The 25,068-nt window shown below is 48.0% G+C and overlaps 1 protein-coding gene across 1 annotated transcript; it reads right to left on the bottom strand.

The window, feature by feature from the left end:
• Positions 358–17,802, bottom strand: GGCX (gamma-glutamyl carboxylase). Its single transcript, XM_003354744.4, has 15 exons — positions 17,638–17,802; positions 17,095–17,265; positions 15,733–15,891; positions 14,732–14,897; positions 12,831–12,909; positions 12,161–12,267; positions 10,757–10,920; positions 9,834–10,099; positions 9,555–9,686; positions 8,759–8,910; positions 8,161–8,330; positions 7,848–7,978; positions 6,859–7,006; positions 6,226–6,421; positions 358–5,779 (listed from the first exon to the last, which is right to left on the bottom strand). The coding sequence occupies exons 1-15, from the start codon at positions 17,678–17,680 to the stop codon at positions 5,587–5,589; spliced, it is 2,277 nt and encodes a 758-aa protein (XP_003354792.1). The 5' UTR covers positions 17,681–17,802; the 3' UTR covers positions 358–5,586.

The following is a 25,068-nucleotide window of genomic DNA, read 5'->3' as shown; positions in this document are numbered from 1 at the left end:
CTACAGAGAAGCCTTCAAGCTCTGAGGGAAAGGGCCCTTCTTCCTAAATTTTCCTGTCCTCTTTCAGCTCCTGATCAGTTGCAGTCACTCTCTAGTCAATGACATGAATTTTAGCTTGTGTGGGGGACTGTAAGTTGGGCTTGCTAGGTGTCTTGTTCACCATTATAATGAATTTAGTGAGCATAGGTGATCCATGTAACTGCCTAGAAACAAACCAACAGCACTGTAGTACATAATGCTTTGAAATTGAACCTTTGTGCCCTATCACCCAACCTTCTAAAATCCTAATTGCATTGACTTTCCCACCAAATGCTGAAAATGTCCTTGTAATGTGCACGTAAAGTACTTGTAGTTCCATTATAGCCTCTGTCTGGCAATGCCACAGCCCTGTCAGCATGAATTTGTAATGTCTTGAGCTCTATTATGAATGTGAAGCCTTCCCTTACCCTCCCTATAACTTGATCCATTTCTAATTATGTAGCTCTTTGTCAGGGAGTGTTCCCTATCCAGTCATTCTTGCATGTAACGCAAGTTCCACTTGGAGCTCTAGCCTGACATAAGAAAGAAAGAAAAAAAAAAGGCAGTTACCATTAAACCATCTCCCTGGTGCTTATGCTCTTAATTGCCATCTCTTTTAAACAGCACCAAATCAAAATCTCTCCACTTTTCAGCTGTCTTTTGGAGGACGTACGTAATAAGGTTTTTATTTAGTAAACCAATCCTATGCATGGTTTCAGCACTAGCCAAACCACCAACTCCTAGCTCTAGAAAAACAGGCACTTGGCACCCTTGTGATATCATACAGAGAAGTCACAGGGCAGTACCTGAGGGTCTGTAGGTTGCACACTTTGGTACCAGATAACTTTTTTTTTTCTTTATAAGAAAGACTGAGTACTCCACACTGCACAATAATTCCTCCCAGGGTTTTAACTTTGTTTTGTTTTCAAAACCAGGTCCAATGAGCTTTCTGAACAGCTGGTGTAGCTACAGAGAAACCAGCTTCCTTCAGAGAGCAGTGCTTTTGGCGGGGAGGAGGAAATCCCTTCATACTTGAACATTTTCTAATTGCTTATTTATTGTATTCTGGGGTATGGCGTAAGTACAGAGAAGCCATCACCTCAGATGGCAGCTTTTAAAAGAGTTTTCTTTTTTTCCTCAACACCATGATTCCTTTAACATGTTTCCAGCATTCCCAGGTAGGCCAAGGTGTCCTACAGAAAAACCTTGGGTTAGACCTACAGGGGTTCTGGCTGGTGTTAACAGAAGGGAGGGCAGAGCTGGTGCGGCTGGCCATGGAGAAAGCTGACTTGGCTGGTGTGGTACAGAGAAGCCAGCTTGTTTACATGCTTATTCCATGACTGCTTGCCCTAAGCAGAAAGTGCCTTTCAGGATCTATTTTTGGAGGTTTATTACGTATGTCTGGTTCTCAATTCCAACAGTTTAATGAAGATCTAAATAAAATGCTAGGTTCTACCTTAACGTGTCCATTATTGTTGTCAAGTGTTCTGGCGTGAATATGAGTTGAAACCCTGAGTAATTGTAATCCCACCTATGGCTCAGAAATCACTTCAACCCTAACTGCAGGCATTTAAAAGGTTTGTAAATCCTATTTCTAGCATTAAGAAAAAGATTTAAGTTTTGGTTTCAGTTTGTCCAGCATTGCCCCTTTTCTTCACCAGCAAAATGGATAAAATTCATCCCCTTTTGCAGCTGCCACTATTGTACCGTCAGCAGTGTTTAAAACTAAGGGCATAGGTTCCATCCTTGGTCTTGGTGGGTAAGGTTAAGGTTCCAATGTTGCCATGAGCTTCAGTGCAAGTTGCAGATGTGGCACAGATCCTGCTTTGCTGTGGCTAGGCAGGCAGCTGTGGTTTGCTTCTGCCCCTAAGCTCCTAGCCTGGGAACTTCATATGCTGTGGGTGTGGCCCTAAAAAAGAAAATAAGGGCATAAGAACCACTGAGTATAATGTGGAAGCAGTGATGTTTATTTTCAAAAATTTAAGCAGATTTTCATCTCTAGAAATTTTAGAGTTTATTGCCTTAAGTTTTGATCTCTACATAAATAAGCGTTTAAGGCTGCAGGTTAGATCTTTAGTAGATACTAGTTTGAAAACAGTAGACAGCAGTGAGGGACCAGTTTTCAGTATCTTACACAGTAAGTGAGCTAAAATGAGATATACTTAAAACTAGTGAAAATACAAATTCCAAGGGCTTATTTGTGGCAGTTGGTGTAACAGGTTCATTAACCATAGAGCTTGGACCAACCTTGAGCCTAGGACCCAGTTGGCATATGTTCACAGCATGTATGAAAACTAGTGGTCTAAGGAAAGCTTATACCTGTTTGCCTAGAGGCTTGAAAGTTTAGAAACAGGTTGGGAGGAAAGGCAAGGTTAAATTTTAAAGAGTCAATGAAAACTGACGTACTCTGAAACTTGAGGACTTCAACTTTGCATGACATTAAGAAGCTCCAGAATGTTTCAAAAAGCTTTTAGATGTCATTGCATTACTGTCAAAAGATAAGCAACCATTGTTGGCTAAATGAGGGGGATGATTAAGTGCCCGTAGGCTGGTGAAGCAGCACCAGACAAGTAATGGCCTTTGAGGTTCAATTCAGTATTTGCCAGGATGATCCCAGCTCAGTCTGCCTATGGAGGGTAACCTTAAATGGTGGGTTTATCCTAACCAGCCCTGGGATAGGGATTAACCAGCTCAGGGAGAAGAGTAGAAGCAAGGGGTGAAGGTGATTATGGCTGAAAAAAGCACTTCATGCTTTTCTCGGGTTTTCAAGGGGCACAATGTTGATCAGGGACAAATGATCCAAATGCTGGGGACAGGATGCAAGGCCTTCTGGCTAAAAGAACACGAAAGATCCACAGCCTGGGGATGCCCAAAATTTGAATAACCTTGATTTACTCCAATTATCAGCTTTTCTTTATTAAGACTAGCATCTTGACCTCATCCCTAATATTTTCATTTAGATAAGGAGACAGGTGGTACTCACAGTTGTGGGAAAGCAGCACCCATGCCTGTGTTAGAAAAGTACCTTTGCATGAGTTCCCTCCCAAAGTGAAGAGCTATTCTTAGTAAAATGTGGGTGCAGGGGTTGTGGGGGGAACAAGGATAGCCAAACCTACTGGCAAAGGACTGCCTGCCACGCTGGCTTTCAGTTAGTGAGATGCCCTATGACATAACCACTGCTAACCCACCAAATGCCTGGTATGAAGCAGAAGGACTTGCTGCCAAGCTCCCTGTGGCCTCTGGGGTACCCTTATTCAGGCCCAACCTGCCCAACTACATGGCAGGCCTGCTCTAGTCTATCCCTAACTAGGTTCCAGTATAAAGGCTGAAAGAACAGAGGTAGTAGAGATGAATTCAACAGATCCAACAGAGGTAGAATTGATGGGACTTGAAATCTCAAGAATGAGAAGGGTGTTCCCTGGTGGCCTAGCCGGTGTTGTCACTGCTGAGGTGTAGGTGTGACGCTCTGGCCTGAAAATTTACCACGTGCCACAGGCACAGCCAAAAAAACAAAAACACCAAAAGACAAAAAAGTTTAGATTCTTTAAAAAAAAAAAAAAAAAGGAATGCGAGAAAGGGAGAGTCAAGGCTGATTACTCAGGGATTGGTTTAAATAAAAAAGTTGGAGTTCCCAATGTGGCACAGCAAGTTAAGGATCTGGCATTGTCTCTGCAGCGGCTCAATTCACTACTGAGGCATGGATTCAATCCCCAGCCCGGCCCAGTGGGAAAAAAGTCACCATTCACTAATAAAGGAGAAGCAGGTCTGAGGAATGCAAGTTCTGTTTGGACAGTTTGAAAGCTCTGTGGGATATCCAGATGGAGCTGGACATACAGCTCTAGGGCACAGGACAGAAACCTAAGCAGCAGCATGACTGGAAACCACGGAGCAGACATAAATCACCCCAAGTATGTGGTGAAAAGGCAGCTGCCTAGGAAAGAGCCCTGAGACTGGGTGGGGCGGGGCATGGGAAGAGATGCCTGAAAAGAGATGCAATCCTTTATCAAAGTCACTGGCACTGCCAGGCTACTGCCAGTCTCTGTCTTGGGACCATGAGGCCCCAGAGCAGGGGGCTCATTTTGTTTTTGTTTTTTGTCTTTTTAGGGCCGTACCCGTGGCACATTGAGGTTCCCAAGCTAGGGGTCAAATTAGAGCTACAGCTGCTGGCCTACACCACAGCCACAGCCACAGCCGCAGCAACTCAGGATCCGAACTGCATCTGCGACTTACACCACAGCTCACGGCAACACCGGATCCTTAACCAACTGAGCGAGGCCAGGGATCAAACCTGTGTCCTCATGGATGCTAGTCAGATTCATTTCCACTGAGCCGTGATGGAAACCCCTGGTTTTGTTTTGTGTAATTAGGCATTCTCACTTCCTAGTCTAGTGTAGGCCTTTGAACTTCCACAGAATTGAGGATCTTCCTGAATCACATACAAACCTTCAACATCCAAACCTAATCTTTCACCATGTTAAGTTAAATCTTACGTCACCTCCTGCTCACAAAAGGCTAGATAATAAGCCTATTTTTATAGAAATACCATTACTAATCATCTAAATTTCCTTATTGAACCTTGTACTATTCTAACTATGCTCATAACTGCTAGTGAGAAACATACTGGCTATATAAATACTAAGAACAAAGAAGGAAACAAAATTGCAGTGAAGAGAAAATTACTGTGTGCTTTTAAGACCTGATCACCATCCTAATCATACTTTGTAAGGAGACAAGGTTTAAGCTGCATTATCTCAGAATTATTGTCAGTGATTCTGAAAATTACAAGAGGCAGGGTGCAGGACCGAGGTTCAACCATCAATCCATTCCTTACTAGATGGGTATCTTTGAGCAAATTATATTACCTCTCAGCCTCAGTTTCTCCAACTGTAAGACAGGACTAATGGCCATTAAGGACTAAATGTAATAATGCAGGCACAGCGCTTCACCCAGTGCCCAGCACATGGCAAACACTGAGAACAGTCTGCTATTATTTTCCTCATGGTACCTTAAATCTCCTTCCCCAAGGAGCCAGTCACTTTAAACCTGATTCTTACTCCTTTACCCTAGAAAGCCATTTTCACATTTGTGTGTGTGTGTGTCTTTTCTAGGGCTGCACCTGTGGCATATGGAGATTCCCAGGCTAGGGGTCCAATCAGAGCCGTACACGCGAGCCTACGCCAGAGCCACAGCAACATAGCATCCAAGCCATGTCTGCAACCTACACCGCAGCTCACAGCAACACCGGATCCCCAACCCACTTAGCAAGGCCAAGGATCAAACCCGAAACCTCATGGTTCCTAGTTGGATTCGTTAACCACTGAGCCACGATGGGAACTCCTTCCCATTGTTTTTTAAGCCCCTGCCCCAAGCCCCTCAACCTGGGCTTGATAAATCTTATCTTTGCTTTACCTCCTTGGTTCCTCTAAACTGTCCTCTCTGAATTTATGAGAGCTATAGATAAGGAAGAAAATATTTTAAAAAATCTGAAAATGTTTTCAAATGTCCACTGCATAGGTAATGGCCCTGTGACTGGCAGCTCCTACATCTCTCCCCAACATCTGGCCTCCCTCAGAACTCTGAGTGGACAGGGTCCGAATTTGGCTCAGGAGGATTAGGATTTGAAGACTCTGTGTTTGAAGGACTCGACTCTTCAACTGGCTCAAAGGGTCTCAAGTTCGCGTAAGCCACCTCTTGGGCCAGCTGCTCCAGGGAAGGGCGGCCTAATACCAGATTTCGAAGTGAGATACAAGTCATCAGGAAGCTGGAAAAGAGGAGAAAAGCATCATCCAAACTCCTGTTTCAGCACATGAACTCCTGCCAAAGCCCTTAGGGGACACCTGGTTCCACTTCCTCTCGCCCAGGCATACATAAGACTCTTCCTGCCTCCTGGACCAGTGACCCCCACATCCTAGCTGGAAGGGACCCCTCTCTTTATAAACAGTCTGGTAGACGATTCCAGGGTGGGGTAGGAATAACCCACAAGGAGGCTGGAGACAAGGTGAGGTGGAAGAACACAGCTTGCCATCAGACACATCATTTACTCTCCCATTTAATCAGGGAGGGGAGCATGGAGAGGAGAAAAAGGAGAGGTTTGGCACTGGATTGTCCTTTCCTGGGAGAGTTCCACTGTTACCCTCACCAGAGAAAAGTTACCCAGCTTGCAAACATCTGATGCCAAAACATGGTACTTTTGTGGGTAAAACTCACCTGCGGCGAAAGATATAGAGCTTTCGCAGCAAGAATCGGAAAAGTCGCTCGTGAAAGGAGGCGTTTCGCCGGCGTTCAATCTCCTGGAGCCTTTGCTGGCGTCTGAGAAAGGTCTGCACCAGAGGTGTTGGCTCGGGGCCCCCTTTTACTTCCCCGCCCAGCAGAGGCTGCAGCTCCGGAGGCAGAGGCCCTGTTTCTGCCAAGAGGGCAAAAAGAGGAATCACTGTGAGAATGTTCACTCTCTTAGAACTACCTTTTCCCCAGCTAGATGATTTGAGTTCATTCTTTTTTTTGTTTGTTTGTTTGTTTTTAGGGCTGCACCTGCAGCATATGGAGGTTCCTAGGCTAGGGGTCCAATCAGAGCTGTAGCCACTGGTCTAGGCCAGAGCCACAGCAATGCTAGATCCGAGCTGCGTCCTCCACCTACATCACAGCTCACGACAATGCCGGATCCTTAACCCACTGAGCAAGGCCAGGGATTGAACCCGTGTCCTCATGGATACTAGTCAGGTTCGTTAATCACTGAGCCACAACGGGTACCCCTCAAGTTCATTCTTTAACAGCTAGATCTTCATTCACAACCCTGACTTCTTGTAAAGTGGGCTAGATCAGCCCCAGTTTTCAGATACTCACCACTTCCATTCTCTACTTTCTCCTTTAATTCTTGCAGATATGCCAAGTCTTGCTCCAGGGCAAGCTCTGTGGTGTTGACATAGATGTACATATAGCATGAAGGACCAGGAGGCAGCGTATACACCTTATGGTACTCACCCGCAGGCAACTGACAAGGGAGTAAGGGAGAAATTTCACCCTCCAGCCTTTCCCCGGACGGCCTATAGCCTCCCTACGCTCCACCCTGCCCACCTGCCACCTGCCGCCGCCGCCGCGCACCCCCCCCACCCCGCCCTTGACATATTTTCTTGTGGTTTGGAATCCATAGGAACTGACCTCTAGAATCATGAATGAGGTTATTCACAGCCCCAGAAGGCCCTTGCTTTTTGAGCCCCCACTGTATCACTGTTATATTAAAAGTATTTTGAGTCTGGAGTTCCCGTCATGGCTCAGTGGTTAACAAATCCAACCAGGAACCATGAGGTTACGGGTTCGATCCCTGGCCCCACTCAGCGGGTTAAGGATCCGGTGTTCCTGTGAGCTGTGGTGTAGGTCACAAACGAGGGTAGGATCCCGAGTTGCTGTGGCTGTGGCTGTGGCGTAGGCCAGCAGCTGTAGCTCCGATTCGACCCTTAGCCTGGGAACCTCCATGTGCCTCGAGTGCAACCCTACAAAGCAAAAAAAAGACAAAAAAAAGGACAACAACAACAAAAAAAGGCATTTTGAGTCTATAATAATCAACCCCACTCACTTAAACTTTTCTATTGTTGGTTTTTTCTTTCCCCCCAGTCTTTTTAGGGCCTCACCCACGGCATATGGAAGTTCCCAGGCTAGTGGTCAAATCGGAGCTACAACAGCCAGTCTACACCACAGCTCACAGCAATGCTGGATCCTTAACCCTCTGAGCAAGGCCAGGGATTGAACCCGAATCCTCATGGATACTAGTCAGATTCTTAACCCAATGAGCCACAATGGGAACTCCTCTATCTTTGCTAATTCCAGTAAAATACCTGCATTTTTTCTCCCTCCTGAAGAGTCTGGTTCTTCTGTTCTGCTACCAGCTCCACGGTCACCTGTCCCTGCAGCAGCTGGATGCTAGTGTTGCCCAGGTCTTCGCTCACAAAGTTCTCCAGGTGCAGCCCTACCAGGGGCAACAGAAACCTCCATCTCACCCCATGGTGGCGTGAACTCACTAGGCACCACCGCCCCTCAGCTCTCAAAACACTCCTCCCACCGGAGCGGCCCCGCCCCCTCCACCGGGTGCCCCGTCCCTGGCTGAGGAAGCCAGGAGAGACAGCAAAGCCTCCCTGCTTCCCTCCGTACCAGGGAAATCAGCGATGAAGACCACGTCAGTGTGGTTGTCCAGGCTGCTCTTGATTTCCTGTAACTTGGTCCTCCAGGGAGACAGGCCCATCAACAGTGGCTGCAGCCAAGGTGTGCGCTGGAAGGGGGACCAGGCAGCCTGCACAATGTCCACGCGAGGGTCAAAAATCCTTAGGGAAGAAAACCGTGTCCTAAGGAATCCACAGCCCCCTAAGCCGAATTTCTGGTTCTGTTTATCACTGTCCCCAGATAGAGGGAAAATGGTTTTCCAGAAAGAAGAAACAGCCTATGTCAGCATGTTATTCCCAGTTTGGGACAGAGAGAAGGGGAAGGAGACTCTGGAGCACTGGGAAGAATGGGGGTTAGTGGCCACCTGAGAAGAGTTGTGTTAACAGCTTCCAAAGCAGTGAGAAATCCTTTTCTTCAGGATGATGGTGCCCCCTGCTGGAAGCAATCAGCTATGCCCACAACCAGGCGAACAGGGACATGCATCAGAGGACAGCCTTTCAAGCAAGACAATACTGGGGAGCATGGGCTATTCATCTTGGCAAAAAGAGCTGGACTTCACTCTTCCCCCTTCTCTGCTCCCCTTGCCCACCTCTGCTGGAAGCGGTCATTGATGGAGACCCAAATATCAAAGTAGATCTGGGGCTCAGTGACATTGTACTTGGGAAGCAGGCGGCTCAGGCAAGTGGCATATTGCTTCAGCATGTCTGCATGATCCTTCCAACGCCGGCTCTGTGTGAATACCTGCCCCAAACCCCCACATTAGTCCCACCTCGTTTTCAAGTTCCCGGACCAGTCGTGCACTGCCAACAGCACAAAGAGATCCCTGCCTGCTGCCAGTGTGGACCAGGAAAAAAAAAAAAACAAACAAAACAGGAATTCCCACTGTGGCTCAGTGGTAATGAACCTGACTAGTATCCATGAGGATGTGTATTCGATCCCTGGCCTTGCTCAGTGGGTTAAGGATCTGGCGTTGCTGTGAGGTGTGGTGTAGTTCACAGATGTAGCCCTCATCTGTGTTGCTGTGGCTGTGGTGTAAGCTGGCAGCTGTAGCTCTGATTCAACACCTAGCCTGGGAACTTCCATATGCTGCAGGTGCAACCCTAAAAAAAAAAAGAAGAAAAAAAGAAAAGGGAAAAAAACGGGCCAAAACCTTTGTGGAAGAATTTCTCGTCACTAAGCCAGTGGTGCTCACCTTTCCTAAATCTCATCTTGATTCAGGGAAGTGAATGCCACTGCCCTTTTTCAACCCCCCAACAGAAGGTTCCATGTGGCTCCAGAAAAAGGGCAGAAGGGACCCAAGTGATTTTGTGTTTAGGAACAAGCCAGACCCCAAAACTCAAGAGGGGCTCTGAAGACCGGCAAGCTGTCAGCCTCAGGCATCTCACCCCAGGGTTCAAGTAGCCCAGCTCTCCGGTGCGACCGTCACGGTAGGTGATCTTGACATGCTGGTGGGAGCGGGAGTGCACCATCATGTCCCAGGAGTAGCCGTACAGCCCATTCGTCCAATTGTTATAGCCCTGAGGAGGCAGGGTAGCAGGGATTAGCGCCCTGGTCCTCGAGCTCCTGCCACCCTCCACTAACAGAGGCCTACAAGGCCAGACCCGCCTTCTCCCTCCTGCTGTTGCCTCTGCCACTATCCAAGCTAACCCCCAGCCCCGACCTGCCTGGGTAAGGAAATGGGAATAGGGCAGGAAGAGCTGTTCCAGGAGGTAGAGCAGGGTGAAGGCGGCACCCAGGCGATGGCGCAGCCCTGGCTTCTGGCCTCCTCTGGCCCGACTCCTCTTGTACATGCAGGAGGCACTGGGCTGAGGGGCAATCCTGAGGGGCAGCAGGTCTTGCAGCCTTTTTGGGCAGTGAGCCACCAGCTTCCGAGGCCAACCGGGGGAGCAGAAGAGAGGGCTGCTGGCCAGCATGACATACGGGAACATTCCTGGAAAAGCAGGGAAAAAACCAGCACTTCAGGAGTTTGGCTGGTGGAAACGTGGATAATCCCCTCAACCCCGCCCCCAGGAAGCCTCTCAGGTACCCTTAAGTGGACAAAAAGAGTGGGGTTTTTTTGTTTGTTTTTGCCGCACCCATGGCGTGTGCAAGTTCCCAGGCCAGGGACTGGACCCATGCCACAGCAGTGACAACATCAGATCCTTAACCCACTGAGCCACCAGGGAATGCCAGGAAAAAATTTGTTCTTGTTTTTTTCTCTTTTTAGGACCACACCTTTGGCATATGGAAGTTCCCAGGCTAGGGGTCAAATCGGAGCTGCAGCTGCCAGCCTACACCACAGCAACGAGGGATCCCAGCTGTATCTGCATCCTCATGGATACCAGCCAGGTTCTTAACCCACTAAGCCAGAATGGGAACTCCAGGAAAGAAGTTCTTAACTCGAGGATAATACTTCCAGGAGATACTACACAACACACTAGCTGAGCTTAGAAGCCCAAGCCTCTCCGCCTTGTTTCCATCTCACAGAGACTGCATCTGGTTCGGCTCAGTGCCTGTCCCCATCACCATCTCTCACTCCCACACAGACTTCTGGCTCATCCCCCCACACCTGTGGCTTCCTACTTCCCACCAGACAGTAGGCACTGACCAATGCTGAAAAGCTGGGAATTCATGCAGTGGAAGTAGGACACGAAGAGGAGGCCGATGGATCTTGTGGCATCAAAGAAGAGCAGGAAACCCGCTGAGAGGTCGAGCAGCAGCCCACACCAGTGCACCACCAGCAGACTCGTCATCTCCTCGGACAACACAAGTCTGTGGACACCAAGGACAGAGTCAGGTGGCAGCACTCATGGCACACTCTCAGCAAATGTCCCTCTGCTGCCCTGTCCCGGCCACAGGACCCACCCAGCAGGACCCACCCAGTGCAGTGGGTTAAAGGATCTGGTATGCAGCACAGGTCTCGGCTGTTGACTCAGATTCCATCCCTAGCCTGGGAACGTCCATATGCCACAGGTGAGGCCAATAAAAAGAAAAGAGGAGGTTCCCATTGTGACTCAGAGGTAATGAGCCCAACTAGTATCCATGAGGATGTGGTTATGGATCTGACATTGCCACAAGCTTCGCTGTAGGTCGAAGATGCAGTTCGGATCTGGCATTGCTGTGGCTGCGGGATTGGCTGGCAGCTGCAGCTCCGATTTGACCCCTAGCCTGGGAACGTCCATATGCTGCAGGTGTGGCCCTAAAAAAATAGAAAAAGAAAAGGGGAACATTTGACTAACATAATGATGTCAAATATGAAGAACGCAGAAATAGGATGGAAGAAAGAAAAGAAAAAAGTGTGACAAGAGGAAAGAAGAAAATGGAGGAAGAGAAGTCAGAGGAAGATTTTTTTTAAAGAATTGGTAACAATGGGAGTTCCTGTTGTGGTTCAGAGGGTTAAAAATCCAACTAGTTTCCATGAGGATGTAGATTCAATTCCTGACCTCGCTCAGAGGATTAAGGATCCGGTGTTGCTGTGAGCTACAGTATAGGTTGTAGACACGGCTCGGATCTGGCATTGCTGTGGTGGAGGCCGGCAGCTGCAGCTGATTTCGACCCCTAGCCTGAGAACTTCCATATGCTTCAGCTGTGGCTCTAAAAAGAAAAAAAAAAGTTACTAATGGTTTTGTTAGGGCAGGGTGCTGAATGTCCCACTTCTTGGTACACCAGCTGAGGGATGCTGGGAAGAGGCCAAGGTGACAACCTAGGAGGCACCACCACGGCAACTGCCAAGGGCACTGACTCATTCACCATGTCACCCAGCGCTGGCACCTTCCTTTCCTTTCTTTCTCTTCCCTTCATTTGTGCCCACACTCTAGGTCTCCTGCAGCAGCAAGGCCTAGATCTTCTGATCATCAGCTCTGCCTTCTGCTCAGTAAGCACATGAGTGGGCAGAGGGGAGCACATGGCTGATTCAGGCAAAGTGGGAACAGCAGCCGCAACCACAGACCTGAGGGAGGCCAGCCCCCGACTCTACATGCGGGCCACATGAGGCCACTGCCCTGCTGCTCACTTGAAGGGACTGAAGAGCCAGTGCCGGGACAGGTACTCCATGGAGTAGCCTTCCACCCAGTCAGCGTCCAGCTTTTTCACGCCCGCAATGAAGTACACAATGAAGATCTGCAAACACAACATGCAAAAGTAATGTCCAAACAGAGTCGGAACTTAGTTCTCTACAGTCAGTCACAAGTAAGTTCTGACCTCAGCTCAGGGTCCAAGGAAGATTAGAGCCATTCTTCTGGTCACCCATCTTGGATATTTACTCTGCCGACAAGTATTTCCTGACTTCCTACCAATGCTGTAGGCACCAAGCAAAGTCAGGGAAGCACAGACGTGACTCAGGAGGATTCTAATCTAGCAGGAACAAAGCTCTCTTCTTTCTATTGACCAACTGAGGGACCCCAGAGATTCGGGAATTGGAAAAGCCCCATGAGGATGCGGGTTTGATCCCTGGCCTCACTCAGTGGGTTAAGGATCTAGCATTGCCGCAAGCTTCGGCGTAGGTTGCAGACAGGGTTTTCATTCAGGAGGATTCTAATCTATCGGAACAAAGCTCTACAGGGAAAAGCCTGCCCAGCTTTCCAGTAAAAGAGGAAGCGGAGAAGATCCAAGAAGGCCAAGTAGAGTATAGTCTGCAGACAATGGCTGTCAAGAACACCTCCCTCCTTCCCCAAATCCTGTACCTGGCCACGCAGCACAGCATAATTCCAGAGGGGCACGTGGGCATTCCGCTTCCGGCTGCTCAGCAGGCCGTCCACAGACCTGCAGGAGGGAGAAGAGGATAGAGGGGAGCTTCTTCATCTCAGCCCATTTCCACTGAGATTTTTTTTTTTAAATGCCCACACCCGGGGCATGTGAAGGTTCCTGGGCTAGGGGTGGAATCGGAGCTACAGCTGTCGGCCTACACCACAGCTACAGCAATGCCAGATCTGAGCTGCCTCTTCAACCTACACCACAGCTCACAGCAACGCCCGATCCTTAACCCACTGAGCGAGGCCAGGGACCAAACCCGCATCCTCATGGATACTAGCTGAGTTCTCAACCCATTGAGCCACAGCGGGAACGCTCTCTGTTGTGCTTTTTAAATGTAATAATTTCTCTATCCCAGGACAATTCCTGCATCTCTGGTTCTCTGGGATATTCAGAGGCCCTTTAGAATTAAACCAGCATGTTGTACCAGTCTTTATTTCATGTTATAACAGAAATATTACTAGTGAGTTATACCAACCAAAGTGTAGTGTTTAGCATTCGTTAGTTGGCAAATTAGTTTGTCCTGATGAAGCAAATTAGGAAAGAGACTACAATGCTGGAATATGACAGGTTTTTTTGTTTGTTTGTTTGTTTTTGCCACCCCTGTGCCACATGGAAGTTCCCAGGTTAGGGGTTGAACTGGAGCTGCAGCTGCCAGCCTACACCACAGCCACAGCAACTCAGAATCTGAGCTGCCTCTGCAACCTACACCATAGCTCACAGCAACGCTAGATGAGCAAGGCCAGGATTGAACCTCCATCCTCATGGATGCTAGTCGGATTCATCTCTGCTGCCCCAGAACAAGAACTCTGGGATATGACTGAATTTGAAAAAGAGTGAATTTGAGGGAACATTTGAAAAGCCAAAGGTTCATGAAAATATATATAGTGCATTTCTTAAAAAGTTTCAATACCCAAGACAAACTGACATGTCATAGACCTGGATGCCAGGATCTAGTGCCAGAGGGTACCTGCTAACAGCTTACCTAGGCTGAGAACTGATAAAACCGGCCCACTAGAATCAGATGTATTTTGGGGAAGAGACAGAAGCAAAGCAGGTTTTCAAGAAGACAATGACTAAGCAAAGGAGCTAAGAAAGGGGCAGCTTACACTTGTGGGCAAGAGCACTGGAGTCTGTAATTAAGGAGACCTGGAGTCTCACCTGTGCCTCTCACCATCTGCTAGGAGACCTCAGGCAAATCCTTCACTTCTCTAAGCATTAGTTTCTTCATCTATAAAAAGGAAACAGCACTATGGACCTCAAGGGGTTATAATGTGGAAAAACTAAAAGTGTTTATTTAGCATAGTGTTTAGCATGTGGAAACTCTGTAGTAAAGCGGTGAGTGTTTCTGTAAATTGTGTAAAAGCCCCATAAAAATGGAACTTTTCAGGTGTTCTCCTGTGATGCAGTGGGATAAGGATCCAGCATTGTCACTGCAGTGGTTTGGGGGTCGCTACTATGGTGCGGGTTTCAACCCCTGGCCTGGGGAGTTCCCATTGTGGCTCAGTGGAAACGAATCTGAATGGTATCCATGAGGTCACAGGTTCGATCCCTGGCCTCGTTCAGTGGATTAAGAATCCGGCGTTGCCATGAGCTGTGGTGTAGGTCAGAGACGTGGCTTGGATCTGGCTTTGCTGTGGCTGTGGTGTAGGCAAGTGGCTACAGCTCTGATTCGACCTAGCCTGGGAACTTCTATATGCTACAGATGCGGCCCTAAAAAGCAAAGCAGAAAAAAATACGTTTGCTGGGACAGATTCTAGGATGTCACCAGGCTCCTATCTCTGGTAACCATCCTGATGCAGCCAACCCCTCCCTCTTTGCCCCAGACTCGTACCAGTAGCGGTTTGCGTCGACGAACGTCAGCTGAAAGGCCAGCAAACCATACAGATAGGAGTGGTTGTTCCACGACGTCTTGTCCAGGAGAAACACATACCAGTATGGCAGCAGGAATAACACACAGCTTATCCGGTAGCACAGGCCCAGCATCATGCCCAGTGCCCCTGGGATTTGAGAGGGAGAGGATTAAGAGGTCAAAGGCCCAGCTCCCCTGGGACAGGCTGTGGGTGTGACCAAGAAAAATCATCAGACATTTTATAACCAGGTAAAAATAGATTAAAATTAAATGCTATTTTAAATTTATTTATGGGGGGGGAGGCTGCACCTGCAGAACATGGAAGTTCCTGGGCTAGGGGTTGAATCAGAGCTACAGCTGCCGGCCACAGCCACAGCAACACCAGCTCCAAACTGTGTCTGCAACCTACACCACAGCTCACGGCAACACCAGATCCGCGACCCACTGAGCAAGGTCAGGGATTGAACCCGAGTCCTCATGGATGCTAGTTGGATTCATCTCCACTATGCCACAATGGGAACTACTATTTTATTTTATTTATTTATTTGGTTTTTAGGGCCACACCTGGGGCATATGGAGGTTCCCAGGATAGGGGTCAAATCGGAGCTACAGCTGCTGGCCTATGCCACAGCCACAGCAGCACCAGATCCGAGCCGTGTCTTCAACCTACACCACAGCTCACAGCAATGCCAGATCCTTAACCCACTGAGTGAGGCCAGGGATCAAACCCACAACCTCATGGTTCCTGGTCAGATTCGTTTCCACTGTGCCATGATGGGAACTCCAAGGGAACTCCTATTTTAATATTTTTAAAAAGAGTTATAGGGTCATAGCTCAGATATCACCCAAGTCAGCAGGATGAAGTTATAAATCACAACAGAAGTGAAATAAGGAGGACCCTGGTCATTCACCAGCATGCTTTGTATTTCAGGGGTTTTAGGAAAGCCAGTCAATACTCCCATCTCGACTACAGTTTCCCTCACCCAGAAACATGATGGTGTAGACAAGATACATCCAGTCAAGTGGCAGTGGCTGCAGGGCATCCAGCAAAGGGAAGCGGCAAACCTCCAGCCCATCCAGGTATCTTCGGTCCAGGGAGCTGAGCCCCCGCTCCTGGGGAATGTCCAGCACCATCAACAGCCCTGAGAAGGCAGAGGAGGAGGGGCCGTCAGGCCTCAGCAAAGGGAGCCACGGGACACACTGGAATACAGGGGAGCACACCCGGCTCCAGAGTCAGACTTCTTTCCTAACCCTGAAAAGAATTCATTCAACAATAATTTCAGAGCATTCACTCTGTGCTGGGCATTATACCAGCTGTGTGATCAGAAAGCCACTGCACTTCACTGAGCCAATTCCCCATGTGGGAAAGGGGGCTCCTCGTATTGTGCAGGGTTTCAGAGACGATTAAGGGAGAGAAGCGTACAAAATGCTCTAAAAGCTGTTCGTGTTTTGATAGTCATATTTGTAAAGGTCTGTCCTACTGGCTACAGAAAGGGCTCTGGGGCAGAGCCTCCCTGCCTGCCTGCTTGCATCTCTCACAAGCATCCTATCTTAATAAATCAATTTCTTGCCTATCAGAAAAAAAAAAAGAGAGAGAATGGGTTCTGGGGTGGTGCTCCTCAACCTCTTTCTCTTCCTGGAGCCCTTGGCAGTATCTGACCAGCACATTTGGGTTAGGAAGCCAGCTCCATTAAGGCAGGATTTCTCAACCCCAGGACTATTCACAGTTTGGGCTGGTTAATTATTTGCTGGGAGGCCTATCCTGTGGATCCTAGGTCATTCGGCAGCATCCCTGGCTTTATGTAGACGCCAGTAGCCAACAATTCCCCTTGTCCCCCATCCCAGGCTGTGACAAATACAAATGTCTACAGACATTGCCAAATATCCCTAGGAGAGCAAAATCGCTCCCAGTTGAGAACCACTGGGCTAAAGGAAGTAATGTCACTGTATCTGTCACCCATTCCAAGCATATGTGCTGTGGTCTATGAGTTAGACTCTGGATTAGAGAGCCATAGCCAGAATGTCTGCCCTGTCACCCCTGCCATTTCTCTGAAGCAGTTACTGGGCAACTTCATGCCACAGATAATACGGGTTCCTGTTCCTCTGACTCTGTATTTCCTATAGCCTCAGATCAAAGCATTTCTGGCCTCCAAACCCTAATGGGAAGAGACAAACCTGGGTTCGATCCTAAAGTTCACAAAGACCTCTCACAGATTATCAGTAACTTCTGGTCTTAGGAAAAGCAAGGTAAGTCTACTAAGCAGGTAAGTAGCCAAGAAAAGGACAAGGGACAATTGTCATTCTCCCACCCCCAACCACACTGCCCCTCCCCAAAGTGGACTTACCAAAGAGAAAACGGAAGACTGCCAGGCTTGCAGGATCCGTTGGTCTATTCAGCAGGGTCACCAGTCTCCCCCAGCTGGACACATCTGTCCACTCAAAACCCAAGAGTTTCCCCATTCGGCTGCTCTGAGGGGGCCCTGAGGTCTGTCCAGACTTGTCTTTCTGTACTTTATCTGCAACCAATAGGTGGAGAGAGAAATGCGCGTTTGGGTGGTGATGCTTTAAAACAGGCTTCTCCAGATATCACAGTCCCAGGCTCCTGCCAACCTGGGTTCTCCCACTGATCTCTGGCTAACCGAAACATCCCTGCAGTGCAGCCCCTCCTCCAGGATCCCCCAATGCCCCAGAATCTTTTTCAGACTATATCCTCCTAACCGCAAAGCACCCCGAATATCATAGCCACCCCAAAGCCAAAGACTGCAACATCTCTACAAGCCTATTCCCAACCAAGTCTTCCCCGGGTTCCACAGGGCAGTGTTCCCGCTTCCATCCCTCTGAAACCAGCGCCCCTCTCTAACAGCCACAAGGCGGGGTTCTGAGCCTACCAGAGTGGGGCTGGGCCCGCGCGGACCGAGCAGACACCCCCATGGCCTCGGGGAGCTAGATCCACCACAGCTGCACGTCGGAGCAGGGAGCGTCGCAGGGACTGGCTCCCCCAAGCCCCGCCTCCCCGACACATCAGCACCTGCGAGGCGAGCCGGAAAGCGCCCGGACTGTCGTGAAGGGCCCTAGTCTACCGCACCGGGTCCCTCGCTTGGCGGCAGAGGGCGGAGCAAATGGCCTTGGGGCGGGGCGACGAGGCCGCGAAGAGACGTGGTCTGGCCTCACTTTACCGGGTGACGGAGGAGGTACGGAGACGCAGCTGAATCCGCCTCAGTTCTACAGAACGACCAGTCTTTCGCTAGAGGCCTCCGGAGCCCTCTTTTCTCTTTCAACCTAGACTCGAAATGCCTGCAACTTCGCTGGGGCCCTCCCGGGACCCCAGTAGACCTCTCCACGTTACTGTAGTGTCCCTTCGATGCTCCCTGATGTGAGCAGTGTGGGCACAAATGCCAGACTTTCCAGAGAGGTTCACTGCCGAGGTGAGGACACACCTGGAAGAACTGCCCCGGCGTAGAGACTGTGCGAGTTTCTTTATGTGTCTTTCTGGTACCTGCCAAGAACCAGAGGTTTGAAAACAGCAGGGAGAACCGAAAAAAATAACCGCAGAGGGAATGCAGAGTAGGGGCAGTGACTAGAGTGTGGTCTATCAGGAAAATTCTTAGGTGAGTCTGAATAGCATTGTAACATCAAATTCTCTGCACTGGGATTGGCCAGCAGGATCAGACATAGGCATCTTAGAGCATGTGTTCTCACATTCTTATTCTCAGAACCCCTTTACACCGCGCTACACACATTATCGAGAACCCTAAAAGAACTTTTATTTATTTATGTGTTCTTTTTAGGGCCGCACCTGTGGCATATGGAGGTTCCCAGGCTAGGGGTCTAATCCGAGCTACAGCTGCCAGCTTACGCCAGAACCACAGCAACACCAGATCCAAGCCTCATCTGCAACCTACACCACAGCTCACGGCAGTGCTGGATCCTTAACCCACTGAGCGAGGCCAGGGATCGAACCCACAAACTCATGGTTCCTAGTTGGATTTGTTTCCGCTGTGCCATTATGGGAACTCCAGAACTTTTATTTATATGAGTTACGTTTTTCTGTTTTTAGTATATTGGAAATTTACACTGAGAAATGTATAAAAGTGTTGATTCACTAATAGAAAAAAGTAATAAACTCTTTACATGTCTACATAACATTTTTATTAAAAAGTATGTTTTCCACACAAAAAAAAGTTACATGAGAGCAGTATATTGTTTTACATGCAAATCTCATTAATATCTGGCTTAATTGAAGAGAGCTGGATTCTCATATCTGCTTCTATATTCCATCTGTTCTGAAATGGCATTGATTTAAGTATGTGAAGGAAATCTGGCCCCATAGATATTTAGTTGGAAAAAAGCATTCTAGGAATTCCCTGGTGGCCCATCAGGTTAAGGATCTGGTGTTTTCACTCCTGTGGCTCAGGTTGCTGTGGTGAAACAGCTTTGATCCCTGGCCTGGGAACTTCTGCATGCTGCCAGCACAGTTCTGCCTCCCCAAGAAAAGCATTTTAATAGCCTGTTTAGATGATTGTGGATACCACAATGAAGGTGTGATGCCCCACCTAAACTTATAAATGGCTTTTAAAAGGTTAGTCAGATGTGAAATCAGAAGTCAATAATAAACTTTTTGCTCTGTTACATTAAAATCATTGGTATGTCTTGCACTTTGAATAGACCCTTTAGTCATGCATGAATTTGTAAAATCATACATACGGTCATTTGGAAAACATTGGTTCACTGAGTTATACAGCTCTTCCAAATGCAGAATCAATCTCTCTCTCTCCTTCTCTTTTATGGCCATAACTGCAGCATATGGAAGTTCCTGGGCCAGGAATTGAATCCATGCCATCTCAGTGACCTGAGCTGCTGTAGTTGGATTCTTAACCCACCGTTCTACAGTAGGCCCTCGCAAATGTAGAATGTCTTAAATGTCAGGAAGGGAGTTCCCGTCGTGGCGCAGTGGTTAACGAATCCGACTAGGAACCATGAGGTTGCGGGCTCGGTCCCTGGCCTTGCTCAGTGGGTTAAGGATCTGGCGTTGCCGTGAGCTGTGGTGTAGGTTGCAGACGTGGCTCAGATCCCGCGTTGCTGTGGCTCTGGCGTAGGCCGGTGGCTACATCTCCGATTGGACCCCTAGCCTGGGAACCTCCATATGCCGCGGGAGCGGCCCAAGAAATAGCAACAACAACAACAACAAAAGACAGACAAAAAAAAAAAATTAAATGTCAGGAAGTTGCCAGACTCACAGTGGCAGATACAAGTTTTCTAAAATTCTGATTTTCATGGAGTTCCCGTTGTGGCTCAATGGTAAGGAATCTGACTGGTATCCATGAGGATGCAGGTTCAATCCCTGGCCCCACTCAGTGGGTTCAGGATACAGCATTGAACTGTGGTGCAGGTCGCAGATGTGGCTCGGATCTGGCATTGTCATGGCTGTGGTGTAGGCCTACAACTGCAGCTCCAGTTTGATCCCTAGCCCAGGAACTTTCATATGCCCTGGGTGTGCCCTTAAAAAAAAAAAAAAAAGAGGAAGAAGTTAACTTCAGTGGGGAAATCCAGAAGAAATCTGGAAATAATAGATTTCCTGGGAGTTCCCGTCGTGGCGCAGTGGTTAACGAATCCGACTAGGAACCATGAGGTTCGGGTTCGGTCCCTGCCCTTGTTCAGTGGGTTAACAATCCGGCGTTGCCGTGAGCTGTGGTGTAGGTTGCAGACACGGCTCAGATCCCGTGTTGCTGTGGCTCTGGGGTAGGCTGGCAGCTACAGCTCTGATTAGACCCCTAGCCTGGGAACCTCCATATGCCGTGGGAGTGGCCCAAGAAATAGCAACAACAAAAAGACAAAAAAAAAAAAGAATAGATTTCCTGGAGTTCCCATTGTGGCTCAGCAGATTAAGGGCCCAACCAGTATCCATGAGGAAGACAGTTCCATCCTTGGCCTTGTTCAGTGGGTTAAGGATCTGGCATTGCCACAAGATGCAGCATAGGTCGTAGATGCAGCTTGGATCCAGCATGGCTGTGACTGTGGCCTAGTGGCAGCTGCAGCTTTGATTCAACCCCTATCTGGGGAACTTCCATATGCCACAGGTTCAACCCTAAAAAGAAAAAAAAGAAAGAAAGAAAGAAAAGAAAAGAATAGACTTCCCATAGGCAGTGATGAATGAAGCAGGATATTCACTTATGAGACAAGTCCACTTGGTAAAGATTTAAAAGAGGTAGGTGAGTTTGGGGGAAGGGCATGTAATTTAGTATGACTGAGGAGCAGGGAGGTGACTCTCATGGGAGATAAGCTTCAAAAAGCAGGTTGAGAACAATCTTGGAATGCCAAGCTAAGTTGTTTGGACTTTACCCTGGGGGCAGGGAGGAGCAAGCAACCCCAAGAGGAATGGATGGGAAAAGAAAGGTCAGTTAGGAGGCGGATGGAATTTTCCAGAGAAGAGCTCATACTGGCTTTATCTAGGAAGCAGGAGCTGGTATGGTAAGGAGGGGGTGGATTTGAGAGACAAGACTAAGACTTAGTGATGTCCCAGTGTGTGTGTAGGATGGCTCAGGGGTTCCTAACTTGGAAAACGGGTAGAGTGGGAATACTATCCAGGAGGAGGAAACTGGGGAAAGATAAAGGGTTTGGTTCGACTGTTGAATGGGTCTGTGGACTGTCCAGGGCATTGACAGGCAGCAGTGGCAATTGAGAGAGAAGTTCAGATTTGGGGATCATTTATAGGTGGTTGTTGAAACTGTAAACACATTGGTTGTACTTCTCTAGGGAGGACCAGGGTTTCTTAAATTTTTTTTTTTTGTCTTTTTGCTATTTCTTAGGCCGCTCCCACGGCATATGGAGGTTCCCAGGCTAGGGGTCGAATCGGAGCTGTAACCACCAGCCTACACCAGAGCCACAGCAAGGCGGGATCTGAGCCGCGTCTGCAACCTACACCACAGCTCACGGTAACGCCGGATGGTTAACCCACGGAGCAAGGGCAGGGACCGAGCCCGCAACCTCATGGTTCCTAGTCGGATTCGTTAACCACTGCGCCACGACGGGAACTCCTTTTTTTTGGGGGGGGGGGTTCTTAATTTTGACACTTAACATTTTGGTCTGTATATTTTTTGTTGGGGGGGGGGGCGCTGTCCTTTGGATTGTAAGAAGCATCCGTGACTTCTACCCACTAGATGCCAGTAGCATCCTCCCCTGCCCCCAGTTGTGTCAACCAAAAATATCTCTAGACACTGACAAATATCTCTAGACACTTGTCAAAATTTCTTGCTCTGGGAGTTCCCATTGTGGCTCAGTAGTAACAAACCTGACTAGTATCCATGAGAATGCAGGTTCAATCCCTGGCCTCCCTCAGTGTGTTAAGGATCCAATATTGTTGAAAGCTGGTGTGGGTCACAGATGCAGCTCAGATCCAGTGCTGCAGCAGCTGTGGTATAGGCCGGCAGCTACAGCTCCAATTGGACCCCTAGCCCAGGAACTTCCATATGCAACAGGTATGGCCATAAAAAGAGAAAAAGTAAAGAGTGCAGCATCAAAGGATGACCAAGGGCAGAAGCTTCAGGTTCTAAGGGCAGTGTCAGAAAGGAAGAGAGCACATTGGGAGAGAGGGGGGTGACTGTGTCACAGATGGGGTGGCCAGTGGTGGAACAGTCTATATAGACAGGCCTAGAGACAAAAGAGACCTTGGCAGTGGTGCAAGCTTTGTGATCCTTCAGAGAGCAATTCAAATCGGGCCTCCTGAATGTGCTTCTTCCTTATTCTCTGTCCTTTTCCATGAGAGGTACAGAAGTCAACTGCCCAACTGGGCCGTAAATAAAACTCAAGATAAATGCCAATGAACACCAAAATTTGCCTGGTTGTTTTTGCAGGCTAATATTCCTCTTTCCCTATTTTCTCATTCCATTTGTTCCATCGGTCTCCTTTTTCCATTTGTAAAGTGCTTTAGCAGAAACATAGCAATGTATACCTATACCATTGAATCCTAAGAATAACTCCACGAAGTAGCTCTTATTATTTTCTTTTCTTTTTACAGCCATACCTGCATTTGTGTGTGGCATATGGAAATTCCCAGGCTAGGGGTTGAATTGGAGCTACAGCTGCAGGCCTATACCACAGCCACAACAATGCTGGATCCAAGGTGACTCTGGGAGCCACTACAGTTTGTGTTAATGCCGTATTCTTAATCCACTGAGCAAGGCCAGGGGTCAAACCTGCATTCTCATGGACACTATGTTGGGCTCTTAACCCACTGAGCCACAATGGGAACTCCCATAGCTTTCACTCTTCGTCCTGTTTTTCAGATGAGGACCTATTTTTCAAAGGTCCCAGAGGGAAGTGGCCTGCTAAGACTCCACAGCCAGGGGGCAGTGGAGCTGCTGCCCAAATCCCCTGATCTCACAGGGACTAAGGACGCTCATCAGTACACTCCAATTGCTCCTTTGGCTGCAGCTCCCCCACTGGCATCTTACAAAGTGACTGACCTCCACTTCTGGGATAGAGGCGTCCTCGACTATAAAGGAACTGGTGACTTTTGTTCTCTTCTTGTTCCCTGCCTACAGCACCATTTCTGCTCAGAGCCTGTAGTTTGGTGCCTTACTGAATGCCTCACCTTGTGAGGGGGCTATCAAGGTGGTCTTCTGACAGAGGGTACCATTGTGATGTTCGCACCAGTGCGGCCAGGCCTGCGTGGATTCTGTATGGTAAAGAAGGGCATGAACAGGTTGCAGCCCCAACCGTGGGCACTTTGGAATCTCCCTGATGGTTTCTGGGTCTAGGCCAACAGACAGCTCCCTCAGGGACCAGGATATATCCAAGGCTTGCAGTGGATACCAGACCCCAGTAACTCCTCGACCGTCGTAACTCTCATTCCCATCCCAGGAATCCTCTGCCCTTTCTTTCTGCTCCCTTCCAACATCCTACTCTGGCCCTTTGTTTCTTTCTTTTTTTAAATTTACAATATTATATTAGTTTCAGAGGTACAGCTTAGTGCTTCAGTAATTTTACAGCTCATGCTCCATTAAAAGTCATTACGTGGAGTTCCCATTGTCGCTCGGTGGTAATGAGCCTGACTAGTATCCATGAGGACAAGGGTTTGCTCCCTGGCCTCACTCAGTGGGTTAAGGATCCAGCGTTGCTGTGAGCTGTGGTGTAGGTCACATATGAGGCTCAGATCCTGCATTGCTGTGGTTATGGTATAGGCCGGCAGGTGCAGCTGCAATTCAACACCTAGACTAGGTGCAGTTTTGGCCCTAAAAAACAAAAACAAACAAAAATCATTATAAGAGAATGGCTATAATTCCCTGTGCTATACAATATTTAGTTGCTGCTTATCTATTTCATACACAGTAGTTCATATCTCTTAATCCCATTCACCTGTCTTGTCCCTTCCCCTTTCCCTTGTCCCACTGTAACCACTAGTTTGTTTTCTATGTGTTAGTCTGTTTCTGTTATGCTATATATGTTCATTTGTTTTATTTTTAGATTCCATATATAAGTAATAACATGTAGTATTTGTCTTTCTCTGCCTGATGTGTTTCACTAAGCATAATCTTTCTAGGTCCATCCGAGTTCCTGCAAATGGCAGAATTTCATTCTGTTTTATGGCTGAGTAATATTCATCTACTTTACTGTTCATCTGTTGGTGGACATTTAGGTTGCTTTTCTATATTTTGGCTGTTGTAAATTGTGCTGCTGTGAACACTGGGGAGCATCAATCTTTTTTTTTTTCTTTTTTATATTTTTGCCTTTTCTAGGGCCACTCCTGCGGCATATGGAGATTCCCAGGCTAGGGGTCTAATCAGAGCTGTAGCTGCCAGCCTACCCCAGAGCCACAGCAACGCGGGATCCGAGCCTTGTCTGCAACCTACACCACAGCTCACAGCAACGCCAGATCCTCAACCCACTGAGCAAGGCCAGGGATCAAACCCGCAACCTCATGGTTCCTAGTCGGATTCGTTAACCACTGCGCCACAACGGGAACTCTGCATCTATATTTTCAAATCACTTTTTGTTTCTTTTTTTTCTGTATATATACCCAAGAAGAAATTGCTGGATTATATGGTAGTTTGATTTTAGTTTTCTGAGGAAACTACATACTTGGCTCTTTGTTGGCATTTCTGATGTTCTCCTACCTACCAATTCACTGAGCATCTAGAATTCTTAATAATAGTAATCACAAAAGCCACCATTTACTGAGGGTTTTTTAAGAGCCAAGCACAGACAGTGAGGTAACTGAGGTTACAGAAGACTGTCAGTGTCACATAAATGTTAAGGTATATAGATCAGCATCTAATAAAATATAATTAGAGCCACATTGGTAATTAAAATTTTTCTATTAA

This window comes from Sus scrofa, chromosome 3 (genome assembly GCF_000003025.6).
Source record: "Sus scrofa isolate TJ Tabasco breed Duroc chromosome 3, Sscrofa11.1, whole genome shotgun sequence".
Classification (NCBI taxonomy): Eukaryota; Metazoa; Chordata; class Mammalia; order Artiodactyla; family Suidae; genus Sus; species Sus scrofa.
This window is presented reverse-complemented; position numbering and strand designations above follow the sequence as displayed.